The sequence below is a fragment of the Magallana gigas genome, chromosome 3 (assembly GCF_963853765.1).
Source record: "Magallana gigas chromosome 3, xbMagGiga1.1, whole genome shotgun sequence".
Taxonomy (NCBI): domain Eukaryota; kingdom Metazoa; phylum Mollusca; class Bivalvia; order Ostreida; family Ostreidae; genus Magallana; species Magallana gigas.
Window position 1 is genome coordinate 30,093,222 of NC_088855.1, and position 20,580 is coordinate 30,113,801.

General features: G+C 31.1%; 3 protein-coding genes across 5 annotated transcripts in view; 2 read left to right on the forward strand and 1 right to left on the reverse strand.

Moving 5' to 3' along the window:
* LOC105339718 (uncharacterized) overlaps window positions 1-2,316 on the forward strand; it is a 33,174-nt gene extending 30,858 nt beyond the window's left edge. For 2 of the 3 annotated variants that reach the window (XM_066079250.1, XM_034480593.2), the window contains one exon: window positions 1,052-2,315. In XM_066079250.1, the coding sequence (XP_065935322.1) occupies window positions 1,052-1,261 (210 nt within the window). In that variant the 3' untranslated portion in view covers window positions 1,262-2,315. Of the gene's footprint in view, window positions 1-1,051 lie in introns of all 3 variants that reach the window. The other variant, XM_034480594.2, reaches the window with a different exon arrangement.
* Window positions 2,317-10,383: 8,067 nt separating this feature from the next.
* On the forward strand, window positions 10,384-12,525 carry LOC105342229 (uncharacterized). Its single transcript, XM_011449108.4, has 5 exons — window positions 10,384-10,633; window positions 10,938-11,090; window positions 11,340-11,440; window positions 11,591-11,689; window positions 12,000-12,525. Exons 1-5 carry the CDS (start codon window positions 10,591-10,593, stop codon window positions 12,027-12,029), a joined length of 426 nt encoding a protein of 141 aa, XP_011447410.3. The 5' UTR covers window positions 10,384-10,590; the 3' UTR covers window positions 12,030-12,525.
* A 322-nt stretch (window positions 12,526-12,847) lies between these two features.
* Window positions 12,848-19,942, reverse strand: LOC105342232 (uncharacterized). Its single transcript, XM_020072950.3, has 11 exons — window positions 19,524-19,942; window positions 18,792-18,933; window positions 17,679-18,248; window positions 16,400-16,613; window positions 16,157-16,291; window positions 15,734-15,922; window positions 15,269-15,419; window positions 15,056-15,186; window positions 14,749-14,929; window positions 14,379-14,511; window positions 12,848-13,632 (listed from the first exon to the last, which is right to left on the reverse strand). The coding sequence occupies exons 1-11, from the start codon at window positions 19,783-19,785 to the stop codon at window positions 13,161-13,163; spliced, it is 2,580 nt and encodes an 859-aa protein (XP_019928509.3). The 5' UTR covers window positions 19,786-19,942; the 3' UTR covers window positions 12,848-13,160.
* Window positions 19,943-20,580: the final 638 nt, after the last annotated feature.

The following is a 20,580-nucleotide window of genomic DNA, read 5'->3' on the forward strand; positions in this document are numbered from 1 at the left end:
AGGCATCAAATGGTCTAATAAAAAAAACCTTTTACCTCCTGGTTTGTTCCAGGGGTCTTATCAAAGTTGATTTTTGTATGCCCAATTTCCCAGATTGGTCAGATAATGGCTAATTTTTATTTGACAAAGGCGGAAAAGGTGATCTTTATAGTATTATTAAAGCATTCAGACATATTTAAGTAATAAAGAAATATATAACATCACATATTAAGGGTCATTAATATAAAATACATGGTTACTGTCTTGAAATATACGAATTAAGCTATATTTAGGCGGGTTAAGAAAACGTGACAGAGGGTTAGGCCTGCTGAACCCTCTTCACGTTTTCAACCCGAGCCCAAATATAGCTTATACTTCGAGACAGTTATGTTTATTCCACATTATAACATTAGTTCTACACATTAAACGAGCCATTTTCAACAAATTTCGCTGAATATCTGCAGTTGAAACTATCACGCCATGGCGTCAACCAAGCAAAAAGATGACGTCACAATACAAATGAAACGCTGCGCGAAAGCGTGCGTACTCGTTCTGTACTCGGCCTCGTTAACATTTACAGACACTCCGAGAAACAACCTCTTTTAATATTGACTATAATAATTCGGAAGTACGTGTATTAGATTATCCCGAAATAGAAAAGTTTCTTTATCATTTAAATCTTAATTCTGAATCTACAGAACTATTCTTGTGTTTTACAATTATTAGTGAGGAGTTGAAATAGATTAATTACTCTACTTTACTGTGAAGTTGAAATAAATTGTTTAGACATGTACATTAGATGGATTACAAGTATTTCATTATCGATCAAAAATTTTGCTACAATGTGAATTACAGTCATATTCGGCAAACCTCAGGTTAAACAAGGTTGGTTTGGTTTTTTTATATTTCATATTATCTTTAAAGGTAGCGAGCATTGCAGTAAAAATATACAACCCAAGTGAATTGATTATATTTTTTTTCTGCAATAATCGCTACGTTCATATGTTTGGAACCCAATGAAAACATTTTATTGTTTGATTGAATTGTTGTGATTTATTTAATTCTTATGCAGGTGTCCGTACCGGTCTCTGATTCACAAGATGTGTCATTAGCCAGTCTAAAGTTCTGTTCGTCTGAAGAAACAACTAACTTTTCACACGACAACGTCACTTCCTGTCAGTTTAAATGTTCGTGTGATATAACGCACGTGTGTAGTGAGGTTGTCATTTTTATTGCAACAGATAAGCAATGGAAATTGTGCGAAATAAGTGCTTTACCTTGAACTAAAAGTTTAATAAAATGCATGAAAGGTTTTTGAAATTATGGAGGGTTTTTTTCAACTAAACCTAAAGGAGAAAAACATTATTGGGTTGAACAATTTTGGTCACGATTTTACTTGTAACTAACAACTTTAAACTTTGATTTTTTTTTCATTGTTGACAACGCTTCACTGAGGCACAATGGTATTTTATTTGATTTGTCATGTTTTTGTAATTAGGTTAGTGACATACTTGTGTACTGGTAAAGTATTCTTTTGAAGCAAAACCATATTATATGATATTAGATCATAAGGAATACATTAAGAAGGCTTAAAGTGTTGGTCATATCCAATTTAGTTTTCTTTTCAACAATTTAATTGAAAACTAAATATTACATGAGCTTTGTTTAGTCGAGTTCAGTATCTCGCCTATTACTCGACAATTTTAGTGGACATAAGAAATATTTTAGCTATAGATTAAGAAAATAAAATCAAATTTTCAACTCAAATCGTGACAAATTAATTTTCAAAAGAATTAAAACGGCATTTTTTATTAACCACCAAAGTTATATTATAACACTCTGTATCAATTTTTTTCATACATACTTCAATCAATTATGTAAATATTAGTTAGCTTTAACGCGTGTCGCACGACCATGGACGACGACAAACGAAAACTAATTTAAATAGGTAACCTGAATGACTCAGGCGATCTTAAAAAAACTAATTATTCGTATATATTTTAAGGAGATTTTAGGGAACAAATCGAAAGTGAACTTAATGCTGGTTTATAAGAACAAAAAAGTATTATAATACATGTACTTTTATAACCTGTCCCACGGTTATCCTCATTTTTATTAAGAAGTTTAACAAAAATACACATACGTGTCAATTAAAGCGATAAAAGGGAACGAATTTAAGGTTTCTTCATTGATACCTCATTTTTTTCACCAAGAGAAATTCACACGAACGAAAATAAATTTCTTACTGAGATTTACATGCATAATGGAAAATATCTTAAATAATTTTTATCATTCGGAAGCCACTCGGAACATCTCGCATAATTATTCAACGTAGTAAGGGTAGTTCATATCAGTTGCAATGCAAAATCTCCGTAGATTTTTTTTTTTTTCTATGTATTTAACTTTGACAAGCTAGAGGGGGCGTTTCAAGAAAGAAATCTTTCGAATTTTTTTTTATAGTATATAAATATATAGATGAATATTGAGTATTTTTTTTAAAAATTGCTGCAAAAACATCTTCGAGAGGTATAGTGTTTTCACGGAAAATTGATTTATATCAGAATGTAAATGTCTAGGAATAAATTCGTCTAAATTCAAAAACAAAATTCAGATAAAAGTTTATTTTTAAGTTAACTGGATATATGAAAGTAAGCCGCGTCTATCTATGTCATATAAAAAAAATCTTGACCATTCCATAGTGTGTTCACTCTGAAGCACCTGATGAGTTTCAAACAAGCTTTTAAATATTGACATGATTTTATTACTTATACTGCAATCAATGGCAAACGGGACAACTTTGAAGAACTTTGTGTAACAATCGTCGGAAAATAAAGGTGCGTCATCATATTTTGAGTCAGTAAAAGGAGGAAAAGATGAAAAATAAGAGAAGATGGCTTTAAAAAGAAAAAAAAACATTTTATATTGCATGATGCATGAAAATAACTGTTGCTATAAAAGTCTGATAATAATCTATTAAAACCTGACTAGAGACAATTATAAAACATTGAAAATCAGTATTTTAGAGAGTATAAATTCTTTTAAAATTTTAAATTTTTAAAATTTGAAATATAATAAAGCAACAAATTACCCGATCTAAACAGATCTGCGTCAAAATTTTAGATATGATTTTTTAGGCCATAAAATGTTGTTTAAGAAAAATAACCAAATATTTTGGCTTTAGAGTTTGATATTTTCCAATATCTTTTATCATTGAATGCTCTTAAGTTTGTTAAGTATATTTTTTTTTCACTCATATATATTTTCTTCACTCGAGCAAAAGTATAGATCTTAATCCTACTGAAACATATTCAACAAGTTTCCTAATGATGAAGTCAACACCACTCTTAATAGTGTTTAGTACAACACTGCCGCCCTTGTAATCACTGCGCGTGCCTCCCTGGTCTAGTATGTTGGTATTTGTCGCTGAAACAAAAAAACAAAGATTTTGAAGCTGTATAGTTATATCAATTCTCTAAATTTTAAATAAATCGATGGAAGATTCACGAATGATTCGTTTCGTATTCATATATGACCAAATCATTGTCTTTCTCTGAAATAAGCTTAAACAATAAAATACTTTCTTTGGTGATTCATTCGGGATATGAAGGTAGCGACATTGCAGAAAAAAATACATAAACTGCCAAGCGAGTCATGTAAAAAATATTTGTATATATCGCTACATTCATAACCCGCATGAATCATCAAAGACAGCAATTTATTGTTTATATTAACATCTTTCTTTTAACTAATTAATAAATTAATTGTGAAAAGTTAATGTTAATGTACAACAGTACGTTAGCTAAAAATACAGCCAAACTGTCTCTTGTGAGACTTTGAGTCTGACATCATCATGATTATTTCGTGCAGTCTGTGATTTTTCTTAGGTCGCTGTAGGTTTCGACCACTCAATAAACATGGCGTGTCGATTTCAGTCCTGTCAGTTTCTTGTCAGTTTCAGCCGCTTTAGATTTTGACCAATCAATAAATGGGACGTGTAGATTTCATTCTGGCTGTTTCTATAGAACTTTGAATTAACTGTAAGTTTCAGTAAGAAATATAAGAAATAGTACTTGGTAGATGTAAATATACCGAGTTGTATGCATCAGAGGAAACCGCAAGATCCACATACATATAAACACCAACACAAGAACATAAATTACAATAGTCTTCAATTAACCAACTCCTTTAGTAATTTTAAGTATCATCGAAATACATGTATTTTTTAATTCACTAAAAAATGTGCTTTAACTTGTTCCTAAACAAAATTAATGCGTTTTGAGACAATTTTTTATAGTATTAATTACGTTTAAACCACGAGCTTATAACAAAGAAAATCTATTTTCGAATTAAGGACAAACACATGATTACCTGTAGGGTCAAACTGATAAGACCACGTCTAGTATTTTCCTTCAGATACGACAGCATGAAAATATGCAAGTACATAACTGTATGAAGTAAATTTTTGGCACACTTATATGCAATTTACTTCTTTTCAAATACAATACTGTTTTGACATAATTAAAAAAAATTAAATTCCAATTGATAATTGTCACTGCATCTAAAATTATATACCATTGACATTTTACAGATTATTTCAATTTGCAAAGCAATTATTTATAGTCTGTCAATGAAAGTTTTAAAATAAGTTTGTTCTGAATATTTAGTGATAAACAAAACTTAATATGTTTGATGTTGATGAATAATTGCAATCCAGGAATGATGTCAATGTATACCCACAAAATCTACACAAACTATTCCTATAGAAAATTAAATTGACTTTAAAAAAATTGAAAAATAGGCTTATCATCTCATAATTATAATATCTTGCATTTTCATGCGTCCAAGTTATGCTCTGTCGTTTGTAAAACTAACTATCTTGTATGTACGTCTTCTGGTAATTAACTCGTAAGCATTACAATGTTTTCACTTTCGTAAGACATATTATATCTTTGTTGTGATGTAATAGACTTTGAGCTTATTATAACGTACCTACGAATGACATAATAAACAATAACAATTTGGCAGCGATTCATTTTAACAGAAATGCAGACTATAATTATTGATAATGAATTCACTTACCCCTGCCTAAAATATTAAGTTCCCTGTACACAAATTTGAATTCTTTACTCATATTCTCTATTTGTTTGTCCATATTTTTCACATGCTCTACAAATTTGTCCATTTGTTTCACTGTGTTCTTTAACTCTTCATGGAATAATCTTGATCCTTTGTCGATGTCCTTCAAAAAATCATCCCTGTTCTTTAAATCAGTATTTAAACTTTTAATTTTAACTTTGCTAAGTTCCTGTTGGTGTTGCAAGCGGTTTATTTCCAGTCGTAATGCTTCATTTTCATTTTTCAAAATTTTCCCTTGGCTTTGGAGTTCGTTGAAATTTTGCTCGTGTAACTTAAATCTGTTATTGTACTCATATAATTCAAAAACAACATATCCAGCAAAAAAGGCAAATAAAGACCATATATATTCCATAATTATTGTTTAGAAGGCTAAAATGTAAGAGTATCACAAATTTAGCCTTTTCTACACTAAGACAAAATTTATGATCGCTTATCACTAATTTTTTTTTGGTTGGAAATACCATGCAGTATCATAATACTGTAGCCTACGTTAATTCTACGGTTGGGCAAAAGGATCAGATTTCTAAAAAAAAAAAATCTTTTGTAATAATTATTTTTTTCCGGATTAATAACTTTATTTTTGCAAGAATAAATTAATTATGCAAGCAGAGGACTATATATGATATGGTCCTAAAATGCCCCCTAAAATGAACATCATCATTTTACTGTAATTCTCTGTTTTCTTTGTACAGATATATATCTGACGTTTTACAAAATGTTCAATTTGATTCAACTACCCACAATTTAGAAATATGACATCGTAAAGACAACCTTTTTCCCGCCATTTTTGCATTTTTAGCATAAAACAGCTTGTTTTCAAGCAGTTTTTCTTTCAGAAAACATAGAGCACATGCTTGAACAAACAAAATATTTTAATCAGAGATGTATCTAGCCAAGGGTAATAAGTGACAATCAATTTTCCTTGTTCAAGCATGCGCTCTTTATTTCCCATTCATAAAAAGATAAGAAAAATGTAAATTTTTGACCGATTTTGATTGAATTAAATAAAAAGCGTCACTTCTGACGTCATATACTGCCATTATATAAACAGGCACTATTTATTTTGTTATACTGAATGTCTTTTTTAAAATTTTTACGAAAATTTTACTGCTTTTATATAGGAATAACGTGAATTCTACAGCGAACCGTACGCGCATAATTTTCGCGCATGTAACATTTTTTAATGTTACCCGTTGCCAAGTGCGTTGCTAACGCTGAGGGTAATAGTAAATATTATTAACTGCGTCTTAACCAATCAGATTTCAGTATTTAACATGAAAGTATAACAATATAAAATAACATCAAAATAAATCAAATAAATAGGTGAGAAATATATTTTACATCAACTCTTTTAAAATATAACATAACATTTTATTGTACCCGAAACACTTTTAAGATGGCGAATTATGGGGGCCAAATTTAACTCATATCATACATAGTTAATGAGCTTGTTTTTCGTATAAAATGAACTATTTTTTCGTTGTTCAAAGAAAATATTTGTTTGGAAGTACATGTATCCAATTTAAGCAACATTATTTCGTGCACATGAACCCCTAGTATCGTCGAAAAAACTTATTTTTAATTTGACTATCCGTTATCTAAGGACTTTTTCTTTACTAAATTAAATGTTGTTTTTTTTAATTTAACAAACCATATCTTAAAATCTTAAATAGATCTGATGGTTTATTTGTTGACAACCAAGCAGGTAAACCTAAAATACTCATTTCAACAATACATGTATATTATTGTCTGAATTGTTTTCCATCAAACGGATATTGTTATCTCGAAACCGCAAGGATCTGCTTCTTAAATTGATATGATATCTATTTTTGCAGTATAAGCTAGGTCAGCACTAAAAATGGCTGTGTAATCCAGTTTTAAACTGTCAACAATCTACAGATAGAACCATTTAACCAAGAGCTAATACACCCCTGCGAATGTTATTGTCATTTAAATTTTAGACCACGTGGTTTTATTTGACCCTTTCAGTTTCGCATTAAAAATCGTGCCTCGTGTTTATAGTCTATTTCATAGAATCTAGGTACTTGTTGTCAAATATGAATTCTAGACGTTTATTGATTTTAAACTTTATTTTCATTAATTGGTGGATAAAATGTATTCTAGAAATAAATGTGACAATACAAAAATAGTTTTTTTCTGCTGTTGCAACCAATTAACATGCGTAGTAGAGTTCCCCCCTAGGAATTAATTTTCGATCCGCGCCTGACCTAGTAATAACATCAATAGTGAAAGAAACTATACTATTTTATGCAGAATGTTCCTTGAAAATGGCTCGATATACAAAGTTTTTATGCAAAACATTCACCCATTATTTTTTAAAAGACATAGTATTGCACACCACAAGCATCAAACATGGCTATGGTTTTATTTAGCAACCCAGTGTATATTTTCAACGACTCTACGCGTGGTTGAACAAGAACGATAACTCTGTTCTGAATATCATCGTTTAATTTAAATAACTGCTAGATGGTGAAATAAGACATATATCTTAATAGATTTTGATGTTTTAAAATAAATCAAAGTAGGATATGATATGAAAATTGACCAGTACTTACGTATTTTTAGCATATTATCCGAACACTTATACTTCCGCTCGAAATTTCACAGGAACTTAACAAATCTCGGTGAAGTCTCGTGAACTTTCATTCGAGCACTTCTGGATTTATCACATACTTAGCAACGATAAAGAAAACATTCCGAACACATTTGCAAGGGTGTAATACGTTTGGTAGTTGTGTCAAACAGCATTGTGACGTAGACCTGTTTATTTCATAATGATTGCTGTTCAGCCATGACTCTTTGAAATCAACAGATTTGTCTGGATTTTGAGCTAAAACTACGCAATCGCTGCATTTTTCGCTTGAAACCGCATCATTCCTAATTTGTATTGACGCAAGAAATAGATCGCTACGCCCTACTGAAAGTCCAAGGTATTGTTAAAATGGTTCTATACAAGCATAAGAATGCGAGGAGTTTGCTTTGAAAGACCTTTTATCGCCTCTATCAGAACATACGCCGTAGAACTAATATAGTAATAATGGGTTTGTTTGTTGTTTTTTTTTTGCATAATCTTTCTTTAAATTTAACTTAAAATACACAAAAATACTTGAAGCCGAAAAAAGCGTTGTATTCAATTTTAATTAGAAGAGCCAACAAAGATGGAATAGGGTGAAACACAGTTTAATGTTTAGAAGTAAGCTCATTTGATAAATGGTTTTCAAGTGTCTTATATCAAATGTCAATTATATACATAGATGCTTCTGTCGATGATATAGAACCTGTTTACAGAGTAGACAATTTTAACAAAGGAGGGAAGTCAAATCACATATAGTTTTTTTTTCCTGTTTTAGGAAGGATTGCCACATACGTTCTTATTACAGAATATTCCGGCCACGTTTGATAAAATTGTCCAAAGTTGTTAAAGAAGATGGAAACTAAACTATAGATGTGATTTTTAAAAATATGATAAATGCCCGAGACAAGGGTCATTTTTCGTTCAGATTAACAATATACAAGAGTACTATGATAACAATAAAATCAAATTTCATTTAGTGCTGGTGATTTGTATTAATAATCATGTCCGACATTCGGAATTCGAGTTAGTTTACTAACCCCTGTTCAAAATACATGTAGTTAGTTTCCTGAGTAGGTGTGTATTTCCTTGATTAGTATTTCCACAATTGTCACACGTTCTACTAGCTTGTCCATCTTTATCACTGTGTTTTCTATTCGATCTTGGAATATACTTGCCTTCTTTTCGAAATCCCTCCTCTGTCGATTTTGAGAGCGGTTTATTTCCACTTGCGATCGATGTATTTCCCTTTGTAAGCGATTAATTTCCTTTTGCAGGAATTCATTCTCGTTCTTCACACAACGTCTGAGATCGTGGAAATTGTTCTTGTATTCAAACAGTTGGAAAATCACACATCCTGCTAAAATGACAAATGAAGTCCACATACATATATATTCCATAATGGTTTAAAAGTTAAAACCAAAATATCTTGTGTCGTTAACAAGCATCCTAAAATTTTTGATAACCTATTGACACCCACAAACATTAGGCAACATCGAAGGAGCAGAAAAATTAGTAACATTGGTTACAATTTTTTGCAGGTTTTAGGTTTTAATTTTAAGTAATGCAATACGGTCAGGTTGTTTAAGAATTTGAAATTCGTTTGTACTTGATCGTGTTCGATGAAACTTTGAATGTTAAGAACAACTGGCAATTTTCGATATTTAGATTAAGATGTCAATTCTCTTTTTCATAAGCAACCAAAACCAACACAAACAAATAAATTTTAGAAAGTCAATGTTATTATTAATATCAGAAAAAAGACAGTTTACTTAATATTCGAAATAAAATCAGTAAATTGAAGTTATTTAATATTACAGTCTGTCTTTAAAGACAAGGTTTTATAGAAACAACTATTAAAAAATTAACAGGCGTTATTAATACATGTACATGTATGTGTGACACGTTATATGTTAAACGTTTAAAATCAGAGAACTATCAATTTAGCTAAAACAATCTGTAAACCTTCAGTCTACAATTCTATGATTTTAAAAATTAAATGAATTAAAAAACATTCATTTCAATGTAAACATCATTACTATGTTAAAAAATTAATTAATTTGGTTTAAATTTACTTTTTTCTGTTCATTTTCTAAGGATATATTCTATAAATGTTCTTAGAACCATTTTATCAAGGCATTGGACTTTCAGAAGGATGTAACTATCCATTTCTTACATCAAAACAAGTTCTATAGTGGTTTCAAGCGAAATATACACAGATTCCGTAGTCTTACCTCAAATGCTAGACAAATCTTGTTGATTTCAAAGAGTCATGGCTGAGTGACCAGCAATGAAGTAGACAGGCCTACGTCACATTGCTGTTTGACACAACTACACAAAGTCCAAGCTCTTAATAAAATGGTTCTAGAATTTAAAATTTTTAAGTGTTTGTAAAAAATAATATCAACATCATAATGGTTAGTTTTGGGTTTTTTGTGTTTTTTTTTGTTTTTGTTTTTTTTATTTGGTTTTTTTTTTTGGGGGGGGGGGGGTTTGTTTTGCAAAGTTTAAATCTATGAACCTATAGACGGACATATTAAAAGATCAAGTCTTAGAGCAATTTTATAAGAGCACCAACATCCAAGAAAAATACATTCTCCCGGATTATGGGGCAGTGGTAATTATAATTGCTTATGTGAATGAAAGACCTTATCTTTAAAGGAATATGTTAAAACGTACACAAACTACCTGAGTGTGTGTTTGCGGAGCAATAACGAATTGCTTGAATGCCAATGCCTGAATATTTAACAAGAGGATTTCCAACTCGAACAGGTCAAATTGGGATTATAGATCGATAAGAATAGCCCCGTGGACTGCATTGATGGCAAATTACATGAATGTACATGTGAAGACTTTGGGACAATTGATAAATTTCCGATAAAATGAAATCCGTCACGGTACACCCGGAAGTTCTCTCCATGACAGGTACATATCACTTTTTTAATTGTTCAGTCCATTAAATGTTTTTGCTCAAGCGGGCCTTAATATGACCTTTAAATTTAAAGTTCATATCAAGAGTCACCGCGAAAAGCCAATAAATACGAATTATCAATGTGAACTTTTGTTTACGTTCATTCCTTGGCATGGTTTCAACATTATTATATGTTGATCATATATTTAGTTCTTGGCACAAAATTCAACAGATTCAATACTATAAGTAAAATATACCCTAACGCATTTTGACAACATGTTGAAGTTTCTTCCATGCACATTTTCCCTATCTTCACAGCGAACTCAACATTCCAGTCAGAAACCTCGTTCACGATAGAAAACATAACATCAGAAGAAATCAAATTCAAAGTTCGCTTCAGTAATGATGCGAACTTCTCTTCCAAACCCATCATCGGAAACATTCCAGCGAAATCCAAAGAAACTGTAAAAGGTGAGGCATTTTGAATTATTATGAACCATTATCAAACAATTACATTGTTAATCTTTTGTATGTATTCTCATGTTTTACTACCAAGATAAAAAAAAAATTAAGATTCGCTGAGTTTAAAATAACAGCGAGTTTTCATCTCACTCAGAAAATTTAATTAGACAAACTTTTTTACGTGTAAGGTATTTTAATCCAATTTTATGATAATTCTACTTGTAATTTTATAAATTGTGATTTCACCATCTGTTTCAGTATGTTATGTCCCAAAGGAAAGAATCCAAATAATGGATCTTTGTAAATTCCAGCTTCATGTCATTGGGCTTTCTGGATTACAAGACAACGGCCCAAGTACAGTATGTCATAAATTATTACGGTATCTGTAACGTAAAAATTTAAATACTGTTTATGTTCAATTTGTCCTAAATATGATTGTATAGCACATTAACTACTTCTGTATATTTGTATTTCTGTCTATCACTTCATTTCATCATTATTCTTCCTAGTTTGCAGATGCGCCAGAAAAAGTTGAAAAAGGAACATTTTCTATCTCTTTCCCCCTTCCTTTGATGGATGATGCCCTTTTCTGCACTCCTAAATCAACTGTAAGTGGCATACCTGTATAATAATTTAGCACTAAAGAATAAGGTAAAATCTTTTATTTCCCATTTATAGGGATTAATACAACTTAAATGTACGCTATGTACTGTAATGAAATAATGTATGATAAATTTGAACTGGTATTTTGGGATAATTTCAAACGGACTTCAATTTTTTCTTCATAAATGAATGACAAGTTACTACATGTACTTTTAATTCAATTTTTCCCGAAGTTCTTTATAAAGTTGTGTACATCATATCTTAGTATGGTTTAAAACAATTATATAAAAAGTATTTTGTAATATGTCTTTGCAGATAGAAGTTGGTGCTCCTGATAATGACTAATTCCACGGGAAAACAATGTAACGTTTAATTGAAATTCAATCATTTCCACTTTGTTAAGTACCATTGTATTTTTGTAAAGTACATTTATTTACTATGGTAAAGATCATTATTGATACTACACACCCATGCGTTGATTATTATCTTATTAGTTAAAAGCTTGTTTGACATTGTTCGTGGTTTTGCTTTTATGCATTATATTTGGAATTCGGACTGTGTTTCTTGACTTATTTGGATGATAGGTATGTAAATCCACGAAATCTGCAAATATTGGAACACAAGGGATTATAATGATGTGTAAGCTAATGCATTTTATCAAGAGAATGTTTTACCATTTTATGACTGTGTTTGTGTCTGTTATGTAGTTTTGAATTCTTCTATGTTGTAAAATTAATTTCATCACTCAATTAATGCGAAATTCCATTTCCTAGTTCTTCCTCTATCTTTCTCCATATGTTTTTTTTCAAGTTTACTACAATTTACACGCAAGAAGTGTTCTAGTTTGATCTGAGCTACAAATATTTATAAAAAAATTTACTATGATATAACTATTACTACTATAATATAATGTACTAGTATTTTATATCCTATTTTTTTTTATCATTTTACGATCACGTTGCTTCTTTTATATTCATTATATTACGACTTGAAGAATGAATTAAATACTTTTTTTATTGGCTAATGAAAATCACAAAATAAACGTATATATCTACTCATACATCTTAATTTTTTCATAAATTAATATTAAAAATATAATTTAGCTAGTAATATTATACAGTATTATATTTTGTAAAAACATAATTTTTATACCAATTCTCACAATCATATAATCGTTTAATTTACAGAATACATTTTGTTGTTAATTATCTACAAAGTTTCGAACAGTCAATCATAAGTTCTTCGTCAGAGAAAGATGTAAAAAAAGAAATACATTTAAGTACCTTATTCCAAAACAATAAAAAAAAACATAAGGTGCTCTAAGACTAATTGACTAACATCATGGATATGCAGCATAAAACTTAATGGCACTTCAACCTTAAATGTAAATACATATTAAAAAAAATGCGACTCCATCAAATTGTTTCCATTGTCATTTTTTTACAAGATATATCAGCCAGAGTACGTTTCCAATATTTACAACTCTAATTTAAAGACTCCGTGGCGAGGGGGCCTCTGTTCTATAAGGCCAACGTTATACTGAAGATCATTTCGAAATTTAGATGTACTTTCTTTTCCTTTTGTTTCGGAAATCCGAACATCCATCGTGTATATAGAACTTAGATACACCTTAAAATGGACTTCAGGGCTCTGCTGCGAAACAAACTTTCGATTTCCTAGTAATTGTAACCATATTGTCTCTCCTTCTTTCACATTGAATTCGAAACTTTCGCTTGGTCCTTTCGTATAGCCCATGTTTCGCAGTTCGGCAATCGTTGTTGAAAACATTTCTGGATTGACACAGCGAATAGCCAAACGGTATTTGTTTTCGCTGTGTTGTTTCACTATTAGTCGCATTCGAAACTGCTCTGATGATGTGTAGAACAACTCTGCCATTCGAGATAATTCCGAATCTTTAGTCGACTTAGGAACAATTAATCCAACCACGCTGTTATAAAACCCAATAAAATCGTTTTGTTTTTATCCTTTTCCCATAAAACATTATTATGCACTACCCAAACAGATATTTAGTGAAGTTACTTATATTTTTCTTACATTTACTGGGGCCTACGTATACGTTTGTGAAGTTTTTATGTTTGTATATGGGAAAAAATGTAGGAATTTATCTAAATTTTGTGCAATAGGACTTCTGTACTTGTACTTTATTAACTTGTTATTCTAATATTAAAATTGATTTCGCGGTCACGTGAAAGATGAGGTAATACACGATTTTCACCCTTTAAAACACATAATATTCATATATAGCTAATATTTCACGAAAAAGTTATCATATCATATTGAAGTGATTCGTCATATATTAAAACTATAGAGTTGTATTAAAAGAAACAAAAACAATTGGTGAACATTACAGTATCAAAATTCATTGTTATATTGTCGTAAGTTTATTCAACACAGCAATGAAAAACATTCTTTGGGGCGGTTTAACTCGCTATATGTTACAGAGATATACTCGTATATTATAGTGCTTGTCATCTTTTGAACTTCAGTTCCTGGAAGCAAACTATTTTTGCCATCACTAGTAATAATGAAATTTCTCGATAGATTTAAACGATGACGATATAAAATATGTCTTAAACTATAATAATTAGTCGTAAGTGTACAAGTCTTTACATGAAACATAATTATATTTTTCAAATCAGGTAATACTTTCAGTTATCTTGGTAAAATTTTTACCTGTAAGATTTGCCTCCTGTGAACAGTTGCAATCGACATGCCCCTGTGACATCTTTTACATTGTCAAAATCTACGATAGTCCAGCCCTCTCCATTTTTGCATGATAACAAAGCTACCTTGTCTTCGCTTGCATCTAATTAAAAGAAAGACAATCAATGAATTCATTGAATAATAACTCTATATTATATTTTATCTTTACTCTCTATTTATGAAATGTTATATTATTTGCGCCTCCGTCACAACATCATATCAAAATCACTTGATGCAACATACAATGTACCTAACATTTAAAAAATATCACTTGAAAAGAGAGAAACGTTGCATTTCAAACTGAAGATGAACGAATGTTTATAACTATTCTACTACATACCAACAAAATCACTTCCTAACTCTGAGTGTTCGATATCGCCGAGAGCTTTTTTCAATTCGTTTGCAATATTTTGCTGATTTGATTCTTCAAGAGAATCAACCAAATCCTGGAACTGATCCTCGTCACAAAATTTCAACTTTTCTAACAACGCCATTGCTTTGTCTTCAGGTAATTTTTTTCGCTACATAATATAGAGAATTCACCAATTTAAACTAGAAATTGGATAGTGAATAAATCAAATAATAAAAGCATTTGAGTTCAGCAGGTTTTTTTTTAAATTGAAAAAAAGTTGGATTCAACTATATACCTTGATTTCTTGAATGGTTGAGGAGTTAACCATTGTTCCCTTTCCGTAAAGGATATCTGCTACTTTTTCAGCATCCATTTTCTTTATCATTATGTTCTCGCATGCCTTCAGTGCAGATTGGGATCTAGTGACTTTGATATAAATTCCAATTTTAAAGCAAACAATAGTACTAATGCAAGAAAGAAGATAAGAAAATGAATACCGGTATGTTACCTCTTCTCTTAAGCTCTGGATAAACCTCCAACGTAAGATTTGATTTGCTCTTTTTATCCAGAGTGATAGTATGTGGAGTTAATGCTACTTGAGCGTTTCGTAAGTCATCTACATCTTTTGCCATTTCTGTCGAATGTTTTTTGTCAGTGATCTACATAAAAGAACAATAATTAATACGTCACAAAATAAATAGTTCAAATTGTAGATCTAGAAAAAAATCAAAGAGTCGTTTGTTAAATATGTATCGACATATTCATAAATTACAATGCAACAACTACTTGTATCATTCAGCATATAATGAATACTATTATTTTAGAAGGTAATTCACGTATGATCATGCCTTCTTATTGCAAATTATTCCATTATAAACAGGTTTTTTTTTTAATTTAAACGGCGAAAAATGGCGTCAATATTGTTTCAACCACGATGGCTCAATTTATCGACTTAATTTGTTTTATATGTGACCTGAATTGATCCGTTAGTTTTTTCTGAAAAACATCCATTTGGAGCTGTGAGTATCGTCTTATTTGGAGAGTCAGTTTCAACAGTCCCCCCATCTCTGCCAAGGCTGAAGGCATGCATTTTGGGCCGAGAAGCAACTATTATTCCAACAGATTTAAAGTTGTTGATTGCAATTTGCACCATTGGGATGTCCTGTTCGTTTTTAAGAAGAAATAACGCATGAACACATTTATGAATATACATTAGTATGTAAAATATGATCATGATTAACCTACGTAAGGTATATGAAAAGCTGTCCTATGTTTTCAATTGACCTTAGTTTGAAAGTGGCATAAAAAGACTGTTCCTTAAAGTTTACCAATACATGTATTCTATTTGTTTGAAACCTTTTTTAACTAAATAATGAGAGAAAAAACAGAGCTAGACCTCTAAATCAACTTGAGGAGGAATGCCCGACTCATAGTCCATTGTCTTCCAAGTACCACCATCAATGGAAGCTCTGACGATCAATTCCCTACATCCTCTATTGGCCTGGTGTGGAATGAAAATGCGGATTGGTTCCTTAATTCAAAAAAAGAAAAAAATGATACTGCATTTGTAAACAAATATGAAAACATTTTTTATTGTCAGAATACATGGGGATAATTTTTGTTTATATACATGTATCACCTGAAGACGTATTGCCGACTTTGTGGATGGTTTGACCGTTACTAGAGTGGAGATGGGGATTTCTCTTTTGTCTTGTTCGAGACACTTTTCTCTTTCTTTATTACCATCAGACGTGTAGCAGGTAAGGTCATCCTGGGTAATCTCACCTTCCATGGCCAGTGCAATACAAATTATTCCATCATTGATGGCTGTTGTTCCATCCTGTCGGTAGTATCTTTAGAGAGATGCATTACTTTCAAATTAAGGAATGCCAACATGGTACAAAAACAAATAAATAAAATCGGAGAATATATACATATTTAATCCAGTGGAATATTGCTGGGTGCATATTTTAGAACAATTATTATAATTTACATGGGTTTTAAATGGTAAGGCTAAATGAAAGTGAAATAGTACATCATTAATGGTTTTAGACAATATGTTGAAAATTTTAAATAAGTGTGGTTTGTTTATTTATTGAAATAAACATTAAGTGTTAATATTATTTTTTCCCAATAGGTACATGTACTGCGTTTTAAGAGTTTTATAACTTTAAGCGTAAAGAGTTTTAACTTTTATTTAAGGCGGTATGGGACAACTGTCGATATTATTGTGGATTAAAGTACACTATAATTGAAATACTTTCACCGGTTTAGTATTTTCAAATTTTACAATGTTTAACCAAAAAATAGCTTTTAAAAATATTTGGAGAATCAAAAATTGGGATACGAACTAATGACTTACAGATTCGTAGTAAGCCTTCTAAACCACTGCGCTACGCTGATAGGTGACAAAAACTTGTATAATTACATTTGGTTTAAATTTTGTTGTTTATTTCGATAAACAATACGTCACGACATGGAGGTGTCCCATACCAGGTTACGCGCTTTGTGGCTGTTCCTCTAAAGCAAAAACGATATGACATGGATAACTGCAGGAAAAATTTTGAAGGGTTTTCAGCCATGCATAAAATTCTAAAATTTCTTAATATGAATAATCTGATGCAATTTCATAGAAATATCACAACAGGGCAAATTTCAACTATGCTACGTGCGTATATTCTTTTAAAAAAATACATGTTTGTACGAAAGACGAATAGGGCCACATAAAAAAAATACTTATTACGAGTTAATTATCTCGTTATTACGAGAAAAGATCTCTTAATTACGAGTTAATTATCTCGTTATTACGAGAAAAGGTCTCTTAATTACGAGTTAATTATCTCGATATTACGATAAAAGATCAGCAAACATTGATAAAGACTATATAAAATCTAGAAAATAATTTTGGATAATTTTACATCATTGGTGCCCAATTTCTCCAGTCCCGTCTCCTTGTGTTTTCCTCCTCCTCTTTTCTTTTCTTTATTTCTCCCTCTTCTCTCTTTCGTTTTTCCTCCAGTTCTTTCTGTCTTCTTTCTTCTTCCTCCTTCTTAACTTCTAATCCCAATTTTCTTCTAGCCTCGTCGTCCTTTTTACGCTTTTCTTCTCTAGCTTTTTTTCTTCTTTCTTCTTCGTCTGCTCTTCTTGCTTCTTCTTCCGCTTTTTCTTTTTTCCTTTTCTCTTCTTCTTGTTGTTTTTTCTTTTCTTCCTCTCTTCTTTTTTCTTCCTTTTTCCGAGCATATTCTACATCGGCACTCTCTAAATTTTCGGCATATCTATTTACCCCTTTTCTAAGCTCAAGGAGACCTTCTAATGAAATTTTACCCTCGTTCTCCAATTCATTTGCCATATTAGCTGCCATCATCATCATTTTTCTCAATTCATTTTGTTCATTGCTGATTTTTTGCAAAGCTGCAATTTTTTTTAAATTGTCGGAATTGTGATCTTTTTCGTCTATCTTCTTTTTTGAATTAGTATTGATCAGTGCTCTAAGTAAAGTAAATTAAAAATAACTTTGGCTAGACATTTTCAGTTCATAAAAAGTATGCATATCAACCATCTTAAGATCTTAGTGATTTGGCTAAATATTTCATTATTAAAACGCATTTTCGATAACTCATGACCCTCAATTTGGTGATTGAACGTTAATTACATGTACTTTAGAGTTTTGTGAAACATAAAAATGTCTAGCTGTTGAATTATTGAAATCCTTACAAAAGCAGTTTTCATATAGACGTTGGGACCGAGAATTGTGGAAAAAGGAAAAAGGGGCATATCCATCTGTCTTTCGTCAATTAGAAGGGGAATTGCATTGAGAATGGTTTTTTTTATTCGTGTAAGGGTTGGGTTTTCTCACCTTACTAGTTCAACAGCATCACCATTGAGCTAAATCAGCTTATCATATTGTCGTGTTGTAAATTTTGAATTAAATACAAAATTTACAACATGACAACGTTGCAAATTTTGTATTTACTGCCACTTGGTAAATTCAAAATTTACAACACGACAATATGATCATGATAATTGCTTACCTGTTACCGACTCTATTTGATTCTGTTGTTTTGTCTGGCGCTGTAGTTCCTGTTGGCAGATTACCTAGCACTAACATCAGCCCCTTCTCATTTTTAGTTCCCCCTCTTTGGCTTGGGGGATCAGGATTAGAATCGGTGTTTGCTTTCGGAAAAAAAAGACAAAATCCGAGAGTGCATGCGCACGTCTATATAGCACTAAAACGGCTAACAACACGAACAATTAAACTTGTCAAATTTTCTGGATAACCAGTCGATCCCTTCTTCAGGGAAGAATAATTTACATAAAATAGAAACAATGAAAACAAAATATGGCACTACATTCAACTAACATTACAAAAAAACTATTAATAGAAGAAACATCTTCTACGTCATGTACAATTTCAATTGTCGTATTAAGCCATTTTTGGTGTTCTATATATTCAGTTTACTGGCTTTGTGTCTGTATTTAATGTTAGATCCGTCACTTTTAAGATGCCAAGTGTTGTTGCTTTTATCAAGTGCTTCCATTCATAAAAGCAACTGGGTATACTTGTATTCGGCATAAGTGTCGGTAAGATAAATTACATATATATATCTTAGTTTGTTAGTTGTTGCGTAAGAAAGGTTTATAAATAACCGAGGACAAAGAAAAATGGTCAAATTAACATGATAATTTCATAGAACAGTGTAATACATTAATTAAACAGGACTCAACAAGAACAACATTAAACAGCGAAGTCTACTCAAATTTACCTTTCAAATTCGAAATGAGGGTCCTCATCTGCTTTGCTAAATCTGCGTTGAATACCTCCACTGTCATTCGTAATTGGTGCATCTCCTCCTTTATAAGAGCGGCGTAATTATTAACTTGTTGTATGACATCAGACGTATTTTTTGTAGTCTGCAGAACTTCCTCCTGAAATGTGTCATATTCGTCCGAGGAATCGGGAATTTGAAATTTTCGATGAGAAGTTTTCTGTTTTTTCATAAGAAATAACGCCCTGATGTCTGACATTTTGCAAATTAAAAAAGAATCCAAATTCACATTTCAATTTAAATGACTGAAATACATTCGAATATCTACACGATATATACCATATAGCCATATATATACGATATAACCACTTCCTTCTTCCATTCAAATAATTAAAAAATCGATCTTATTTCCTCCAAGGAAAGTTGTTCGATTTGAATATAATCTCTTGTATGAAAGTCATTTAAATAATATGTCAGATTTATTTCAGTGATATATACCAGAATGATACGTGTAAAAACACTTCACTTTGAGATCTATCTGCAGCATACATACCTACGTTTCTTAAATAAAAAAAAATAATGATAAAACACGAATATAAGCTTATCCGTGCATTAAAGGTAGGCAGTAACAGCCTATATATTTTGGCATGTATGAACAACGTTCATTCATTGTATGCAGGAAAGAATTTTTTGCTTGTTTAAAATATAACATTGTAGCCCGAATTAAAACACGATTGTTAATTAAAGGGTCATGACGATACTTAAAAAATCTGTACAAATTGTCTCTTTTCAGGTACCTGTAATTTGTAGAAGTGTTTGGACAATTCTGTGACTGTTATTTTGGTTGATTAGTCATAACATACAATGAAATATTTCATTGTAAAAATTTTACATATAAGTTTTATAGAGCATGGACGAATTTCATTAGTTTGATAAAAATTAATTTAGAATCGCGGCTCATACTGATGGATAGAGAAAGGAAAGTCAAGTATACCCAGCCCTTCTCAAATAAGATTTAAAGATAAGAAAAAAAACTTTATCGCTAGCAAAACTA